The 17,504-nt window shown below is 35.4% G+C and overlaps 1 protein-coding gene and 1 long non-coding RNA gene across 6 annotated transcripts; both read right to left on the bottom strand.

Moving 5' to 3' along the window:
- Positions 1-1,356: 1,356 nt before the first annotated feature.
- On the bottom strand, positions 1,357-14,740 carry LOC111004512 (uncharacterized). Of its 5 annotated transcripts, XR_015787743.1 has the most exons (5): positions 14,400-14,740; positions 12,922-13,035; positions 3,530-6,218; positions 2,999-3,051; positions 1,357-2,575 (listed from the first exon to the last, which is right to left on the bottom strand). It is a non-coding gene; the product is annotated as an uncharacterized LOC111004512 (long non-coding RNA). The 5 variants fall into 5 exon arrangements; XR_015787741.1 differs by having other exon boundaries at positions 2,999-6,218; XR_015787742.1 differs by lacking the exon at positions 1,357-2,575 and having other exon boundaries at positions 2,879-3,051.
- Positions 14,741-16,429: 1,689 nt separating this feature from the next.
- On the bottom strand, positions 16,430-17,337 carry LOC111025597 (mavicyanin). The gene is made up of 2 exons (XM_022303488.2): positions 17,081-17,337; positions 16,430-16,963 (listed from the first exon to the last, which is right to left on the bottom strand). Exons 1-2 carry the CDS (start codon positions 17,247-17,249, stop codon positions 16,590-16,592), a joined length of 543 nt encoding a protein of 180 aa, XP_022159180.2. The 5' UTR covers positions 17,250-17,337; the 3' UTR covers positions 16,430-16,589.
- Positions 17,338-17,504: the final 167 nt, after the last annotated feature.

Genomic DNA, 17,504 nt, shown 5'->3' with positions numbered 1-17,504 from the left:
AGAGGAAGCAGAGGAAGTAGAAGCAATGGAATATGAAAATAGAAAGGGAATCGGAATGGGAAGGAATTCCATGGATTTGGATTTGGATGCTCTGCTTAGTCGTTCATGGAAGCATAGGAAATGGCGACATGGCACGGCCGCGGCAATCCACTGAGTTAAGGGTTCGAAGAGGAAGGAGGAGGAGGGAAGAGAGAGAAAGTGAAAGAGGGAAGAAAGAGAGAAGAGAGAAGAGAGAAGAGAGAGAGGAGGAGGAAATGGAAAAAAAATGCCACTTTTTTTTAGAACAATAAAAAAAATCCTCACCCGTCCTCGAAATTTGAGATTCCTCGCAGGAACCCGTTCCTGATTTATAAATATTTTAATTCTTTTTAAATTTATAGACCGAATAAAAACCTATTTTGAAAGGACCAAAACTACATTTTAGCTAAAAAAAGAAAAAAATAACAAAAATGTCAAATATATCTTCAAAAATAAAACATAAAGTAATCACATAGAACTCTAAAACGTTGTCATGGCGAAATAAAACATATATATCGAAGCGATTTCGAAAAGAAGAAAACACAGACCAAAATGTAAAGAAATGAGTGGAAGTACAATTCAACGACACTAGAAAACACAGATAAAATAAAATACAATTCACAACCAACAAACAACACTAGAAACACCTGGCCTAAAAACAATTAATTAAAAAAAATAGAAAACCCACAATTATGTTGTACACGTAGGCTTGGTATCTAATCATTCAGAGTAGAAATAGATAAAAGTCTAAAAAAAAAAAAAGAGTACATAATATTGCAGTAAAAAGACAAATACACGACATCTATATTTGACGTTTTCACAAGTCTAAAATATAACAAATGTGAGATATACCTTGACAAATTAATAACATTAACTACATTTTATACGTGCAAGTTATATTACAAAATAAAAATAATATATTAATACAAGTGATATAAAAAATATATGCCGGATTATGATAAAAGTAGTTAAATAAAATTTTGAATATAAAAAATAAACATATATAAAAATAAATATAAGATCTTTTAAAAATATATTGCATATAAATTTTAATAAGCGTAAGATTTCAAATAAATAAATAAATATATAGTGGAGCACTAAATATTATTTTTATATTATGTTTACAAGAGAAATAAACAATAATTCTGAAAAAAGAAAGCATACTATATTGTTAAAAAAATATATGAAATAAATATATTAATAAATTGGTGATAGACAGGTTAAATGAATCTAAGTACTACCGAAAATTTAACAATGTCCATTAAGAAAATCTTTTTGTATTATTAAAAAAATTATTTAAAATTCAATGTTACAAATAAAGATAAAAACATATATTAAATCAAGTGATATAAAAGTTATATGTCAGCTTATAATAGAAGTAATTAAATAATAAAAAGAAGACGATATGAAACATGGATTTTTTTTTTTTAATAAATGCTGAAACTTATTCCAAATATATATCAACTCCTAAACTATTTCTAAAAATAATGCTTTGGAAATTGTAGGTCGTCTAAGACGATCTATGCCACCTCGCGCTTCCCTAATTGAAATTGTAGGTCGTCTAAGACGATCTATGCCACCTCACGCTTCCCTAATTGCATGGCACCAGGCACCATGTATTTTTTTTTTCCTTTAATTCTGACATATCATCTCGAGAGACATGACTTACACAAAATCATAACATATTTAATACTCTGCCACAGTGGTTGTTCCCTTATCTAGATGTCCACAACCACTGTAGCACAGTATTAAAACTATTATCATTTAGCATGTCGTCTATTGAAGAGACATGCCAGAATTAAAACTACGATTTCCAAAGCATTATTTTTTGAAATAGTTTACGAGTTAGATATATATTTGGAATAAGTTTCGAACGAAGCATTATTAAAAAAAATTCCTATCAAACACAAAAAAACATGTATAAAATAAATATCATAGAAACGAATATATATGTAAGAATTAAATTCACAGAAAAAGGCATAAAGTAAATAGAAATAGGTCAAAGATACTAAAAAAGATCAAGTGGAGAGTAGATATGATACATTTTAAGAATATGTTAATGGTTGGATATAAAATTTAATAATTCTGCACTAACCAATACGTAAAAAAAAAAATAAAATTAAACAAAAGAATAAAAAATGAGCAAAGAATCCAATACATGAAAACAAAAAATGAAATAAAGAACCATTCATAATCAATAGATATAAACTTATTTTTCATTTATATGAGCCATTGATAAGAGTCATTTATATCAATATCTCTGCACCATCGAAAAAAATTCACATTCTTTCAATCCTAGATGAGAATTATGTTTCTTATCAATGCTTCATAATAAATGAGTCATTTCTATAATATTGCACTAAGCAATTTTACTTGATGAGAGCATCCAAATCTAAACAGATATCATATGACGTTCACGGTATCTAAACATGAAATTTTATAGGTAGAGTTTCATTTTTTTTATACCACCAAAAGCCTAGAAGGTAGGCAACAAAATACGAGCACCCAACCAATAATATGCTCCAATGATGAATTAACTGAATGGTAGATTCCACATCTAAAAAGAAATTCCACATGATGGTATCAAACAATAATAAATCAAGCAGTTAATCGAACAATCAGAGAAAAAGCACAAACTAAAACCCAAACAACTATAGCAAACGATAAAATATTAAAAAGGTAAAAACGGGAGCATTAGGTAAAAGAGAAGAATACGACTATTCCAAAATTGAATGAATGTGGCAAAATAACCATCAGTCAGAATAGCAACCCGACAGAATCTCATTAAAATAAAAAAAAATGAAAAATACTATAAACTACACTTTCAAACTTCAATGATCAATATAAACACTAATAATAATAATAAACTAATAACAAAAATTTATTAACAAAAGTTAGTAAATATTAAATGAAGTATATAAGTGAAATAACACAATTCAATAGGAGATAAAACAAGCAATTGCACTGCTTTATGGCATACCATGAAAAAACTGCAACTACTGCTCCATTGGTCATGAAGTAGCAGAAAGGCTCCTGCCCCAGCCACAAACCAATAATGTTATAGAAAAAAAACTTAATAATTATTTAGATTAGTGTTATTGTTGTGATTAACACTCAAAATTAGTCAACATGACCATATAAAACTGGTAAAGACATATATCTCCGATCAATAGGTTGTATGTTTGAATCTCCAACCCATACATTGTACTAAAAAAACACTCAAAGTCAAAACAAGAACAGAACAAATCAACAAAAAAGACTTGATGCGAGCACAAAAAATAAGAGAAAGCATAATGAACACCCAAGTTTCTAAGTAGTTCAACCTTTTGGTTTTCATACAAGGTACAAATCAAAAATCAATGACCTTCATTCAAAGAGAGAAGAAATTCAATGGGTAACACGATACAAGCTTATCTACCTACTAAAAGAGTTCAAAACAATTAGTCAGATACAACAACCACCCTTTTTAACTAAGTGGTTACATAAAGAAGGGATAACTAAAGAAAAATACCTCACATGACTTGCAACAAAGCTAACAGGTTATCATGACCCATCGACAAAAAGAGTTGGGTCCGAATCTCCAAACCAACATGTTCTCCTAAGAAAACACTCAAAATCAAAACAACGGATCCAATCAACATAAAGAGTAGATAAGAGTACAAACAAATAAGAGAGAGCAGAATGAGCACCCGAGTATTTAAATGGTTCAACCTTTTTGGTCTACATCCACGATATAAATCAGATATTGATAACCTTCATTCATAGAGAGAAGAAATTCAATGGGTGTTACGTGATACAAGCTAGCTGGATATCGAAACGATACAAGCTAGCTACCTACTCGAATAGTCCAAAAGACTTAGTTAGATATATAACCACCCTTTTTAACTAAGTGGTTATATGAAGTACTAACTACGGAAAAATAGTAGAGTAAAAAATAACTCACATGACTAACGTAAAACAAAGAATATGAGAAATTAACTCTAACAATTATCATGACCCATGGACACAAAGCGTTTAGGTTCGAATCTCCAAACCAACATGTTGTTCTACTAAAAAAGAAAAAAACTCGAAATCAAAACAACAAAACCAACTAACACAAAGAATTTATACAAGTACAAAGAATAAAGAATAAGAAGAGCAGAATGAACACCCAAGTAGTTAAGTGGTTCGACCTTCTCGTCTACATCCACCGTACAAAACAGAGATCGATGACCTTCATTTATAGAGAGAATAAATTCAATGGGTTACACAATACAAGCTACCTGAATATCAAAATTATACAAGCTACTTACCTACTAGAATAGTCCAAAAGAATTAGTTAGATATAATAATCACCCTTTTAACTAAGTGGTTATAGGAAGGAGTAACCAAAGAAAAAGAGCAGAGTAAAAAATAGCTCACCTGACTTACTATAATGATTATGAGAAATTAACCCTAACAGTTATTATAACTCATCAACACAGAGTTGGGTTCCAATCTCCACCTCCACATGTTGTTGTACTAAAAAAATACTTCAAATCAAAACAAGAACCGAACCAATCAACACATAAAGTGGATACAAAGAATAAGAAAGAGTAGCATGACCACCCAAATTCTTAAGTGGTTCGACCTTTTGGTCTACATCCACTATACAAATCAAAGATTGACCTTCATTCATAGAGAGTAAACTCAATTGGTTACACGATACAACCTAAGCTGCCTATTGGAATAGCCCAGAACAATTAATCAGATGCAATAACCGCCCTTTTTAAATAAGTGGTTACACATGAAAGAAGCAATAATAGAGAAAAACATTAGAGTAAACAATAGCTCACATGACTTACTAGAAAGACTATGAGAAATAAACTCCAACAATTATCATGACCCATGGACAAAAAGAGTTGAGTTCGAATCTCCAAATCAACATGTCGTTCTACTAAAAAAACACTCAAAGTCAAAACAACAAAACCAATTAACACAAAGTTGATACGAATACAAATAATAAGAGAGAGCAAAATGAACACCCAAATATTTAAGTAGTTTGACCTTCTGGTCTACATCCACTGTACAACTCAGAGATCAATGACCTTCATTCAAAGAGAGAAGAAATTCAATAGGTTACACGAAAAAAACTAGCTGAATATCAAAACGATACAAGTTAGCTACCTACTGGAATAATCCAGAAGAATTAGTCAAATAAAGTAACCACCTTTTATAACTAAACCGTTATATGAAAAAGTAACTAAAGAAAAACAATAGAGAAAAAAATAGCTCGCATGACTTATTACAGAGACTGAAAAAGTAACTTTAACCATTATCATGACCCATCCACACAGAGTTGGGTTCGGATCTTCACCTCACCTCTTATATAACCAAAAAAAAACTCTCAAAATCAAAACAAGGATGAACCAATCAACACATAGAGTTGAGACAAGTACAAAAAATAAGAGAGAGGATAATGAACACTCAAGTTTTTAAGTGGTTCAACCTTTTGGTCTACAATTACATCCACGGTACAAATTAGAGAACAAATTAGAGAACGATGACCTTCATTCATAGAGAGAGAAAATTCAATAGGTTACACAATACAACTAGCTTCTACTGGAATAGTGCAGAATAATTAGTCAAATTGAATAACCACCATTTTTAACTAAGTGGTTATATGCAAAGGGGTGGCTAAAGAAAAACAGGAGTAAAAAACAGCTTAACTGACTTACTACAGAGACTATGAGAAATTAACTCTAAAAGTTATCATGACTCCATACTAACGAAAAACAATCCAACCCATAATCCACGACTAGTGTCCAATAAAGAAACATACAATTATTTCATCATTGATCTGTTTATCTGAACTAAAAGATTGAACAAGCCATATCTAATTGAAAGACAGCCAAATAAATGGTTTTTCCAACTAAAACACGACATATTTCAATCAACCTATTTTTAGAAATTCAATTTAAAAGATTAAGTGCAGGTAACAATATCAACCATCATGGGATGGCTCAGGTGGTCAATAAGGACCTTTGTAAATAGTAAAGGACTTAGAGGGAATGAGTTCAGACCATGGTGGCCGCCTACACCTACCTAGGATTTAATATCCTACGAGTTACCTTGTCAACCAAATGTAGTAGGGACAGGCGATTGACCCATGATTAGTTGAGGTGCGCGCAAGCTGGCCCGGACACACGGATTTCAAAAAAAAAAAGTGCAGGTAACAATATCTGCGTTAATTAAATTTAACACCTTAACAATATTAAAATATCACATCCATCAAAAACCTGTTAATATATATAACAACCAAAACCTTCCTATACTAATGAAAAGTTGTTTAAAAAAAAAAAACATAACCAAAACCAACATATTTCTTACCCTTCCCGCTCCTAATCCATAAACATTTCTTCTGTTACTAAACAAACATAGATAAGTATAAACATTCAAGTTTGATGGATAACATCATATTATTGTTATTGTTATGAGAAAGATAACAAACCAATACATCTATCTTTCCGTTGTCCTAGAAAATACCTCAAAATTTTCAAGAGGACAGTAATATTCCATCTTCTATAACTTTTTCATAACCACTTGAAAAATAATGTTTATTCTTCCATATTAACCTACAAACATCGAGATCACCTTCTTTCACCATTCTCGATGTCAAGTTCCATATGTCAACACCTCCAAACTAAATTGGACCACTTACCATACTAGATGAGAACTATGTTCCTTTATCAATTTCTTCGTAACCACCTTTTGTATCAATTGACTTCTAGATTCAACTTAGTCCAATAAAAATCTTAAACCCACATAAAACATAAGGTTTGTTCTTCCATATTTAGCCCACCCATATTGATATCATCTCTTTCTACCGCCTTAGGTATATATAAAGCTCCATTTTAAAACCTCCCAATTCGTTTTATACAACTTCTTGATATCTTAGATAAGAACTATGCTCCTTATTCAATTGCTTCACAACCACTCTTTTCTTATTCCAAGTCCATTAAAATAAATATGATCATTATATACTTGTTAACAACCATTCTTTTATCCTTTACCCTCGAAAGTCTCCCAACAATCCAACTAATTCATTTCCAAAATAATTTAGATCCACCACAAATTAGAGGTATAATTCCATAAAAATAACTTTGGTACCTATATCAACTAATTCAACACAGCTAGTTGAATCCAAACTTATTTCCTCGGTGTTTTGCTACTGTTGTTATCTCTTTTAGCCGAAGACAAATGTTCTAACAAATTTACGTAAATAACCAATTCTTAATTCCTCGTTGGTATTTTTCGTATTTCCTTAGAAATCTCATATCTTATTCCCTTAGAAATATCAAACCTCAAATCTATTTGACCAATTATGTTCATTCTTCTATCTAAAATCTATTTGACCAGTAATGCTCATTCTTCTATCTAAAAGTCTATTTCACCAAATAATGTTCCTTCTTCTATCTAAACCTACAAACGCCAATATCACCTCTATCCAACTTCGCAGAGGTAAAATTCTATTTCCATTGATATAAATTTAAATTCCCATCTTAACGTACCATTGGCCCGACAAAAAAAGATCGACAAGACGCAAAGCTTAAATTGTGCGAAGTAATTGATATAAGAAATAATTGATTGCAGTCGCTCGAATTGCTTTGAGGTACGTCCAATCAATGAGGAGGTGTCAACCCAAGCAACCAAATCACCACTCATGCACCGTACACTACAAAGGATCCAATCGACACTCAACTATTTGTGCCCCCGTAAACAAAGAAAGGGTACTAAATTGTCAAACGAAGCCACCGCAACGTCGTACACGGTCAAACAACCAGCCAACCAATTTTCGGAACCATCTCTTTCTTTCTAATAGGGGAGTGATCGAGGGCAATCTCGTCTCGCTTGGGGCAAAAAAAATCCGCAACTTTGTATAGGTCGTTTCTTATTATCGAAAGTCGACAAATTAAATAGTCATGTGCAAGCATTGTCAAAGCAAACCCCCTCAGGTTCAACTTGAAAACCCCTTCTCTCCCTAGTCTGGTGATGGTACATACGTCTACATTTGATCAGAGAACCCCCTTCTCTTCTCTCCCTCGTCCGGTGGTGGGACATAGGTGTACATTTGATCAGATATCCCACGGGAAGGGTTGGGTGGTTAAGAACCATTAGTCTTATGTTTCAAGGCGACTACTTCTTAAGGATAATATAAATGCAATCGATTTTATGGACAACCAACACATCCACGCAACCATTGGTCCTTTATTTAAAGGAAACCAATTTTAAGGGACAACTGACAGATCAAGGCAGCACATTGGTCCTACATTTTGAGGAATCTAATTTTTAGGGACAACCGACATATCAAGGTAACCACTAGTCCTACAATTTGAGGCAACCGATAGATCGAGGATATTATTGATTCTACATTTCATGCTAACCAACTTTTAAGGACAACTACGTATCAAGGCAACTGTTGGTCCTTGATTTTGAGGCAACTAATATTAGGGGCAGCCGACATACGACAACACAGGCTTCTAGGATCATCATGCACCCCACTAAGGGTGTTGACAGAAAAGGACCGACAAGAAGCGACACATAAATAATGCAAGGTAACCGATGCAAAAACTGATTGATTGCGAGACACATAAATAATGACGAGGTGTCAGTGCCTACAGTTTGATGTCAAGCATCGAACCTACGAACTTAAACAACCAAATCACCACTCATGCATCGTACGCCACAATGGATCCAATCGACTCTCGACTATTTACGCCCATACAAGCAAGGAAGCAATGCAAAATCGTCCACAAAGCCAAGGCCACAACATCATGTGCGATCAAACAACCATCCAACCGCTTTTCAAAACCATCTCTTTCTTTCTAATGAGAAAGCCTTTTCGTCAAAAAGGGGAGTGAGGCAACCAATTCGTAAGGACAACCGACATATAGATGCAACAAATTTTAGGGATAGCCAACATATCCAGACGACTATTTTGGTCCTACATTTTGAGGCATCTAGTTTTTAGGGATAAACGACTTATCGCGGCAACCATTGGTCCTCTAGTTTGAGGCAACAAATTTTAAGGCAAACCGATATATTGAGACAATTATTGGTCCTACATCTCGAGCTAACCAACTTTTAGGAACAACAACAATATATAGGTGTCGGTCCCACACCGGATCTAACCAACGCTCGACTATTTGCACCCCTGCAAGCAAGGCAAGGGTGCGACATTGTCAGGCAAAGCCATGTAAGCAACGTCATGCGCAATCGAACAACCATCCAACCGTTTTTCCAAACCATCTATTTCTTTCTAATGGGCAAGCCCTTTCATCGAACGGCGGAGTGATCAAGGACTATCTCATCTCACTTGGGACAAGCACACTGCGACATTGCAAGCTAGGTCGTTTCTTATTATCGAAAGCAAACAAATGAACCAGCCAAGTGCAAGCAGTGTCGAAGCAAGCCCGCGTCAAGTTCGACTCAACAACCCCTTCTCTTTCCCTCGTCTGATATCCCACAAGAAAGGTTGAGTGGCTAAGTAACCACTAGTCTTTTTCAAGGCAACCAATTCTTAAGGACAATAGATATAAAGATGCAACCAATTCTAGGGACGGCCAACATATCAACTATTGGTCCTTTATTTCAAGGGACAACTAGCAACACGTTGGTCCTACATTTTGATGCTTCTATTTGGACAGCCGACTTATCAAGGCAACTATTGCTTCTGCAGTTATAGGCAACCAATTTTAGGGATCAAGACAATTATTGGTTCAACATCTCGAGCTAACCAACTTTTAGGAACAACTACATATTGACGCAAATGTTGGTCCTGTATTTTGAGGCAACTAATTTTTAGGGACAATCGGGATATCGAGGTACCTATTGGAACTATATTTCGAGGAAACCAATTTTTAGGAACATCCAACATATTAAAGAAAAAATTGTCCTTTATTTCGATATAACTAAAACTTAGGGGCAAATAGACATACTGAGGCAACCCGGGCTTTCTAGGATCGTCATGCACCCCACTGAAGGTGCCGAAATAAAGGGATCGACAAGATGTGTCACTTAAATAGTGCAAGGCAATCATTGCAAGAACCGATCAATTGCGAGGTACATCCAATCAATGTAGAGGTGTAGGTCCCGACACTCTGATGCTAAAGCATCAAGCCTGCTAACCCAAGCAACCAAAATCACTACTCATGCGTCGTACGCCACAATGGATTTGAACGATGCTCGACTATTTGCGCCCCTGCAAGCAAGGCAAGGGTGCAAAATCGTCAAGCGAAGCCAAGCCCGCAACGTCGTGCGCGGTCGAACAACCATCCAACCATTTTTCCAAGCCATCTCTTTCTTTCTTATGGGCAAGCCTTTTCGTCGAACGGGGGAGTGATCAGGGGCAATCTCGTCTCGCTTCGGACAATTGTCCTTTATTTTGGGGCAACTAAAACTTAGGGGCAATAGACATACCGAGGCAACCCAGGCTTTCTAGGATCGTCATGCACCCCGCTAAAGGTGCCGACATAAAGGGATGGACAAGACGTGTCACTTAAATAGTGCAAGGCAATCATTGCAAGAACCGATCAATTGCGAGGTACATCCAATCAATGTAGAGGTGTAGGTCCCGACAGTTTGATGCTAAAGCATCAAGCTTGCTAACCCAAGCAACCAAAATCACCACTCATGCGCCGTACGCCACAATGGATTTGAACGATGCTCGACTATTTGCGCCCCCGCAAGCAAGGCAAGGGTGCAAAATCGTCAAGCAAAGCCAAGCCCGCAACGTCGTGCGCGGTCGAACAACCATCCAACCATTTTTCCAAGCCATCTCTTTCTTTCTGATGGGCAAGCCTTTTCGTCGAACGGGGGAGTGATCAGGGGCAATCTCGTCTCGCTTCGGCCAATTGTCCTTTATTTTGAGGCAACTAAAACTTAGGGGCTTATAGACATACCGAGGCAACCGGGGCTTTCTAGGATCGTCATGCACCCCGCTAAGGGTGCCGACTTAAAGGGATCGACAAGACGTGTCACTTAAATAGTGCAAGGCAATCATTGCAAGAACCGATCAATTGCAAGGTACATCAAATCAATGTAGAGGTGTAGGTCTCGATAGTTTGATGCTAAAACATCAAGCCTGCTAACCCAAGCAACCAAATCACCACTCATGCGCCGTACGCCACAACGGATCTGATCGACGCTCAACCATTTGCACCCGTGCAAGGAAATCAAGGGCGCAAAATCGTCAGGCGTAGTCAAGCCCGCAACGTCGTGCGCGGTCGAGCAACCATCCAACCTTTATCCAAACCATCTCTTTCTTTCTAATGGGCGAGCCCTTTTTTCGAACAAGGGAGTGATCAGGGGCAATCTTGTCTCACTTGGTACAAGCATGCTGCGACTCTACAAGCTAGGTCGTTTCGTATTATCGAAAGCTAACAAATGAAACAGCCATGTGCAAGCATCATTGAAGCAAGCCCGCCTCAAGTTCGACTCGACAACCCCTTTTCACTCCCTCGTCCGATGGAGGGGCATAGGTGTACATTTGATCCAATATGCCACAGGAAAAGTTCAACTCCTAAGTAACCGTTGGTCTTATATTTAAAGGCAACCAATTCTTAAAGGACAACCGACATATAGATATATAGATGCAATCAATTTTAGGGACAACCAACATATCTAGGCAACCATTGTTTCAAGAAAACAAGTTCTAAGGGACAAATGACATATCAAGGCAGCACATTGGTCCTACATTTCGAGGCATCTAATTTTTAGGGACAACCAACATATCAAGGCAACCATTGGCCAACAATTTGAGGCAACCAATTTTAAGGGACGACCAATATCTAGGCAACCATTGTTTCAAGAAAATAAGTTCTAAGGGACAACTGACATATCAAGGCAGCACATTGGTCTTACATTTCGAGGCATCTAATTTTTAGGGACAACCGACATATCAAGGCAACCATTGGCCAACAATTTGAGCCAACCAATTTTAAGGGACAACCAATATATCGAGGCAATTATTAGTCCTACATCTTAAGCCAACCAACTTTGGGAATAAACGACATATTGAGGCAACCATTAGTCTGGTATTTCAGGGCAACTATTTTTTAGGGACAATCGAGATATCGAAGCAACTATTGGTCCTATATTTCGAGGAAACCAATTTTTAGGGAGATCTGACATATTGAAGCAACAATTGTCCTTTACTTTAAGGCAACTAATACTTAGCTATAGGGAGATTCTTATAATATTAATATATCATGCTTCTAATACTCTATACATTAGAATATTTATGGAAGAAACAAGACATTTCAATTTAACTATTCTATTACTCATTTAATCTTTTTAAATTGATCATTTCATGAATAACATTCAGATGCTTCAAATAAAATAATAGTTAAGCAAAAAAGTCTAACCGTGTGAACAGAGATTCAAATTTAAAGATACTCTTGAATAATTTGACTTTTCCACAACTATCACCATAAAACTTTAAATTTAAAATAATATTATGCATTACAAGTAACCCAACAATCAAAACAGAATGAATGAAATATATCTAAATCGTGTATTCAAATACTTTAATTTCAAAGAAAAGAAGAACTCCGTTCAAATTTAGATTTAAATTCTCAAAATAAAACTCCAATAAATGCAATAAGTGCACAGTGTGCATATTCTAAAACCAAATTGTTAACTCATCCCTCATGCATAATTATATTGGAGAGATAGGATAATAATCATAACTACCAATCAATCCCAAAAAGCCAACTAGCTAAACTTACCCATTTCTAGCTTAAATGAAGGAATGAGAATTTCATAAGGTCTTTAATTAGTTTAACAGGTAAAAGTTACATTAAATTATTTAAAATCTATTATTACTCAAAAATCACAAAACGCAGTGAAAATAAACAATTGAATGAGAATTAGAATTATACGTACCAGATAGGTAGATACCAATGCCAAATTGCAATCCTTCCTTCCATTATTCTTCCTTTGTCGAAGCCACCAGATCACTCACAGTAGAAGTGACATGTGAAAACTTGCTAGAGTGTGCTGCATTTAGATATCATCCAAGATATAATTATAGCTTGGGAGCTTGGTATAAACTTGCGAGAAACCTAGGCATCTCAAACAATTTCGAGATAGATTGTGTAAAATTGTTAGAGTCTTTTGAATGGGTTAGAAGAATAATGTGGTTGGGGATTTCATATTACTAGATGTAGGACAATGGTTTTTTTTTTTTTTAGCAATATGTGAGTGAATTTAAAAACCCTATTCAATTATTATTAGAGGACAAACCAATTTTGAACAATAAATATTTTTGCAAGTAAAAGAGAACGGAAGAGCCAAGCTGTCAAAGAGAGCATTAAAGAACAAGTTAAAATAAATAAAATAGAGTTATTTTACCAATTCTTGCTGCTGTCCAGATCCAGAAACACAAAGTCAAAACCAAAGTAAAAGGAGATGGAAAAAACAAGAATCATTTTATTAAAAATATTTAAAGAAAAAAAAAAGACCCCATGTCTTCTTTTATGGTCGTTGGTCTTTCATCAAAACCCCAAAAAAGAAAAACACACAGAAGTAACAATAGCATGTAGTTACTAAACCAACAAACGAAACATTTTTACAGGCAAACTTATCCCATTTTCAATATTGGAAAAAAAAATGTCAAAAAGTTTTCAAATATTAACAAACTTATCACATTTTCAATATTGTTGAATAACAACACAAACTGCAATCTCAGAGAATCTAAACCTAAAATATCAACTTCGTGGCCAACTAGAATTAATGGAGTAATTGAATGCTCAAATGCTCTAGACTTGTTTAAATTTTACTTCAATATATGATATCCATCCAAACCATTAAATTGTATAATACAGGTTGTATTGCCAGTTTGTGGCGTTATTGCTATAAAATCATAAGTTCATAATTAATTATCTTAAAAACTCTCAATGTTGGTTCGAGAATATCTCCGGTTGGGATTTTGCCCTTTTTCCTTATGCCACTTTCTCAAGTGATTACTTATTTTGGCTTTCTAACAAAGGACTAGCGAGATTGTGTTATAAATTACATAATTCATATGTCTTACTAAAGTTTTGATTATAAAATACATAAAAAAAAACAGCGAACGAAAAAATATATTATTAAAAAAAACATACTCCGACTTGATAGTATTATTGAGAGTATAATGGAGAATGTACTCAGTGTAATTTGAAAGCCTACTTTGGAGAATCATCTGAGAAGAATCAAGATGTTCTTGAATATTCGAATATTGAGAACTGAGTCTTAAGAAGTATTAAATTAAGGGATAATTGTGGTAGTTTTTACTGTGTAAATTCCCTGAAATCCCTAAAATTAATAATCTGAAATCAACTCCAAGTCTCAAGTACCATTGTAGAAAACCAACAATGTCATACCTCTGACAGAGGAATTCATTGGCGGTCGCATTCTGATCTCGTCGTCGATTGTTGATTCCGAACATTTCGAAGACTTTGTCGGTGAAGACGATCAAAACCCTAGTAGAAATCAAAAGGCGCATCTTCGGTTCCTTCTTGACCCTAGCTTGCTTCACGAACATGGCTGAAAACAGAGAGTAAAGTCGTGGAGCGATAGAGAGAAGAGTAAGGAACCCTCATGGCGTTGTTACCGATCGAGATCTGCTCCAGAAATTCCATCGAAGAAGTCTGAGGAGGGAAAACTTCTCTGCCCTGGCGCGAAAATAAGGACCTTCGAGAAACCCCTCTTCTTTTTTTTCTTCAGAAGGAGCGTAACTATTACGCAGTGACAGGCTGTGGTTGACATTAAATAATAATAATAAAAAATTTAATCTAATCTAATTATTTTGTTACGTCCGACTCCTCCAACGGTAATACTTAATTATTATTTGAATTCTAATTCTAATTTCTGTTTTTGCTTTCACACGCGCCATCAATTAATATCTTTAATTGATTCGTCTCGTTCTTGAGGATTCTTCTATTTTTATTATTTTTTCTTATTTGTATAATGCTTTGGCTTCATAAATCATAAATATCAACTGTTTTTTCACTTTTTACACATTTTCGATTTTTTAACAATTCTTTCCTTTTTTTAGTAACTTAAATAACAGTATTAATTAAAAGCTAATTTGAACTAACTCAAATAGGTTAAACCACGTACGACTAGAATGTCGTGAGTTCAGATCCTATATTCAAACTCATAGATCAAAAATATATTTTTAAAATAAAAGAAATTTGCAAGTATTCTCATTTTCTGTTGCTTCACTCTGTCCTTTTGTAGTCCTAAATGTACCAAGTGATTCCGCACGTGCTATTTCGGCTTTGGTGCTTGCTATCGACCCCAACTGCTAACTATCTTCCCTTTACCTTTACTTGCCTCTCTTATTTCACTCCCTCCCAAAAAAAAATTGTTTTTGTTTATTTTGTTTTTATAAGAAATTGTATGGAATATTCGAATTCATGATTTATTGGTTAAAGACATGAACCAATTATATTGAATTAGAAAAATAAAAAATTGTTAACTCTGATGAGAACATAATAATTAGTTATCATATATAGTGATATGCACCTTTTGTGTCAATGTACACAAGTTTATTTTTGATTTTGTCCAACCAAACAAAAAAATTCGCACCTTCAAACTTTTTTTTTTTAATGTTATATACATTAACCAATTCATCTAAGTTAACTCTAAAAAATTAATATTAAATAAGTTATGGTGATAATTTATATAGGTGAACTAGATAAAACAAAGACATAAGAGTCCATTCTTGACAAAGTAGTCTAATGGGCAAGACTCCCCACTGCAATGGTGCTTCGCTAGCCTCGAATGGCTAGGTACGCACTCATTGGACTTTCTTTTTACGAACGCAGAATGATCAATATTCTTTCTATGGAGACCATTCCATCGATCTTTATTATGGTGCAGCATGTTATATGAACTTAGTTTCCGGTACCGAGGTTCAGTTCATTTGGAAAGAAGGTTGGGAGACTTGTATGAACCACGAGCAGAAAGACGATATGAATGGAGGTTTTGAAAAATGGTGGAATAAAAGGAATAAGATAGATTCTTACGGAACATCCGGGATCAAGAAGATTCAATTAATGATAAAAGAAATACATTTTCAATTGATTTTTTTTTTTTTTTTTTTTTATATATGCTTGTCTTTACTCCATAGTGCCAAATTGGCTTAAAATTCTAGATAATCATTACTTAGTTTAATTAGCAAGATAGCCTGTGCGTGAACTGAAAAAAAAAGAAAACAAATACATTAGTTGTGTGGATATACAACTTGATTGGATTTCAAATATAATCCTCCATTTTAAAAATAAGGTAGTAAACTTGTTGTGGTGTCTATAATTAGAAGATGTAGTTGGAGAATTTAAAAACTAAAGTTTGGAAGTAGGAAAATATAGCACTAAATTAGCATAATTAGTTAGGAGAGGGCAGAATATAAACGTGACAAGGGCATATCCATCATATTCATGAATAAAATATCATGCATGGTACAAAGAAGAAGATTATAACACCTTAACGCAAGTGCAACAACAGAGGTGCGATATTTAGAGTAGCAGATAGATGTAAGAGGTACAGCCCAACCCAAGCATTCAAATTCAAACAAAGAGATGGTAAAATGCGACAATAAAGGCAGGCAGCAGCAGCAAGGGCAAGTGGTGGGGACTGCGAGTTGAGGCCGCGCTTGGAGTGGGGGCAGGCCCATTTGGGAGTGGGCTTGGGCTTGGGCTTGGGCCGGGAGAGAGGGCAAGTGCTGCAGAGGATGAGGCTCGGGTGACCTTGATCTCCACCTTCTGACCCTCTTGACAGTGGCCTGGGAAGCCGCAGAGGAAGTAGAAGGTTCCGGTCCTTTTCAGGGCGATGGAGTCGGCGCCGGAGTTGTAAGACGCAGCCGGAGAAGACGAGTTGCACGACCCATACTGCTGCTGGTTCACTTGCAGCACATTGTGGAATTTGTTGTTGTAAGAGAACACTGCCAAATGCCAATGCAATTGCAAATCACTCATTCATTCAACATATATCAAAGAAGGCAGTAATTACCACTTCAATTCAACCAAAAACTTGAAGCAGATCTAAAGATGGAGCTTACGGAGAGAGTCGCCGACATGGAAGTTGTTGGAAGAAGCCCATTTGGCATAATCGACGGGGATGAGTGTGGTCCACCCGGCAGAGTCGCCGACTTTGTGCACCGCAGCACCCACCGACACTGCAAACAGCCCTATTATCCACATCGCCCACCACATCTTCCAGGAAACCATGGCTTACGGGGGCTGAACAGAGAGAAATTGTGGGTCTCGAACTGGAGTGGAGTAGAAAGAACTAGAATTGGAGATTGGTTTAATTTTGTGGAACTGGAAGGGGTCAAAATGGGGATAGAAATGGAATCTACCCTCTACAGTACATTTATAAAAAGTTAAAAGTTGTTGGAGATTGTTAATTAATTACTCCTGTTAATCCATCTTTTTACGTGTTTCAACTTTCTAGTAATGGACTGGGTCTGGGGCTCATTATTT

This window comes from Momordica charantia, unplaced genomic scaffold (genome assembly GCF_013281855.1).
Source record: "Momordica charantia cultivar OHB3-1 unplaced genomic scaffold, Mcharantia_2.0 BLBB01000119.1, whole genome shotgun sequence".
NCBI lineage: Eukaryota > Viridiplantae > Streptophyta > Magnoliopsida > Cucurbitales > Cucurbitaceae > Momordica > Momordica charantia.
The sequence above is the reverse complement of the archived record's forward strand: the minus strand, read 5'-3'. Positions and strand labels throughout refer to the sequence as shown.

What these genes read in the sequence shown, in the direction of transcription:
- LOC111025597 (XM_022303488.2), bottom strand. Translation starts at nt 17,249, where the DNA reads ATGGTTTCCTGGAAGATGTGGTGGGCGATGTGGATAATAGGGCTGTTT. An exon ending in CCATGTCGGCGACTCTCTCC is followed by an intron (nt 16,964 to 17,080) that starts GTAAGCTCCATC and finishes GGCATTTGGCAG; the next exon opens with TGTTCTCTTACAACAACAAA.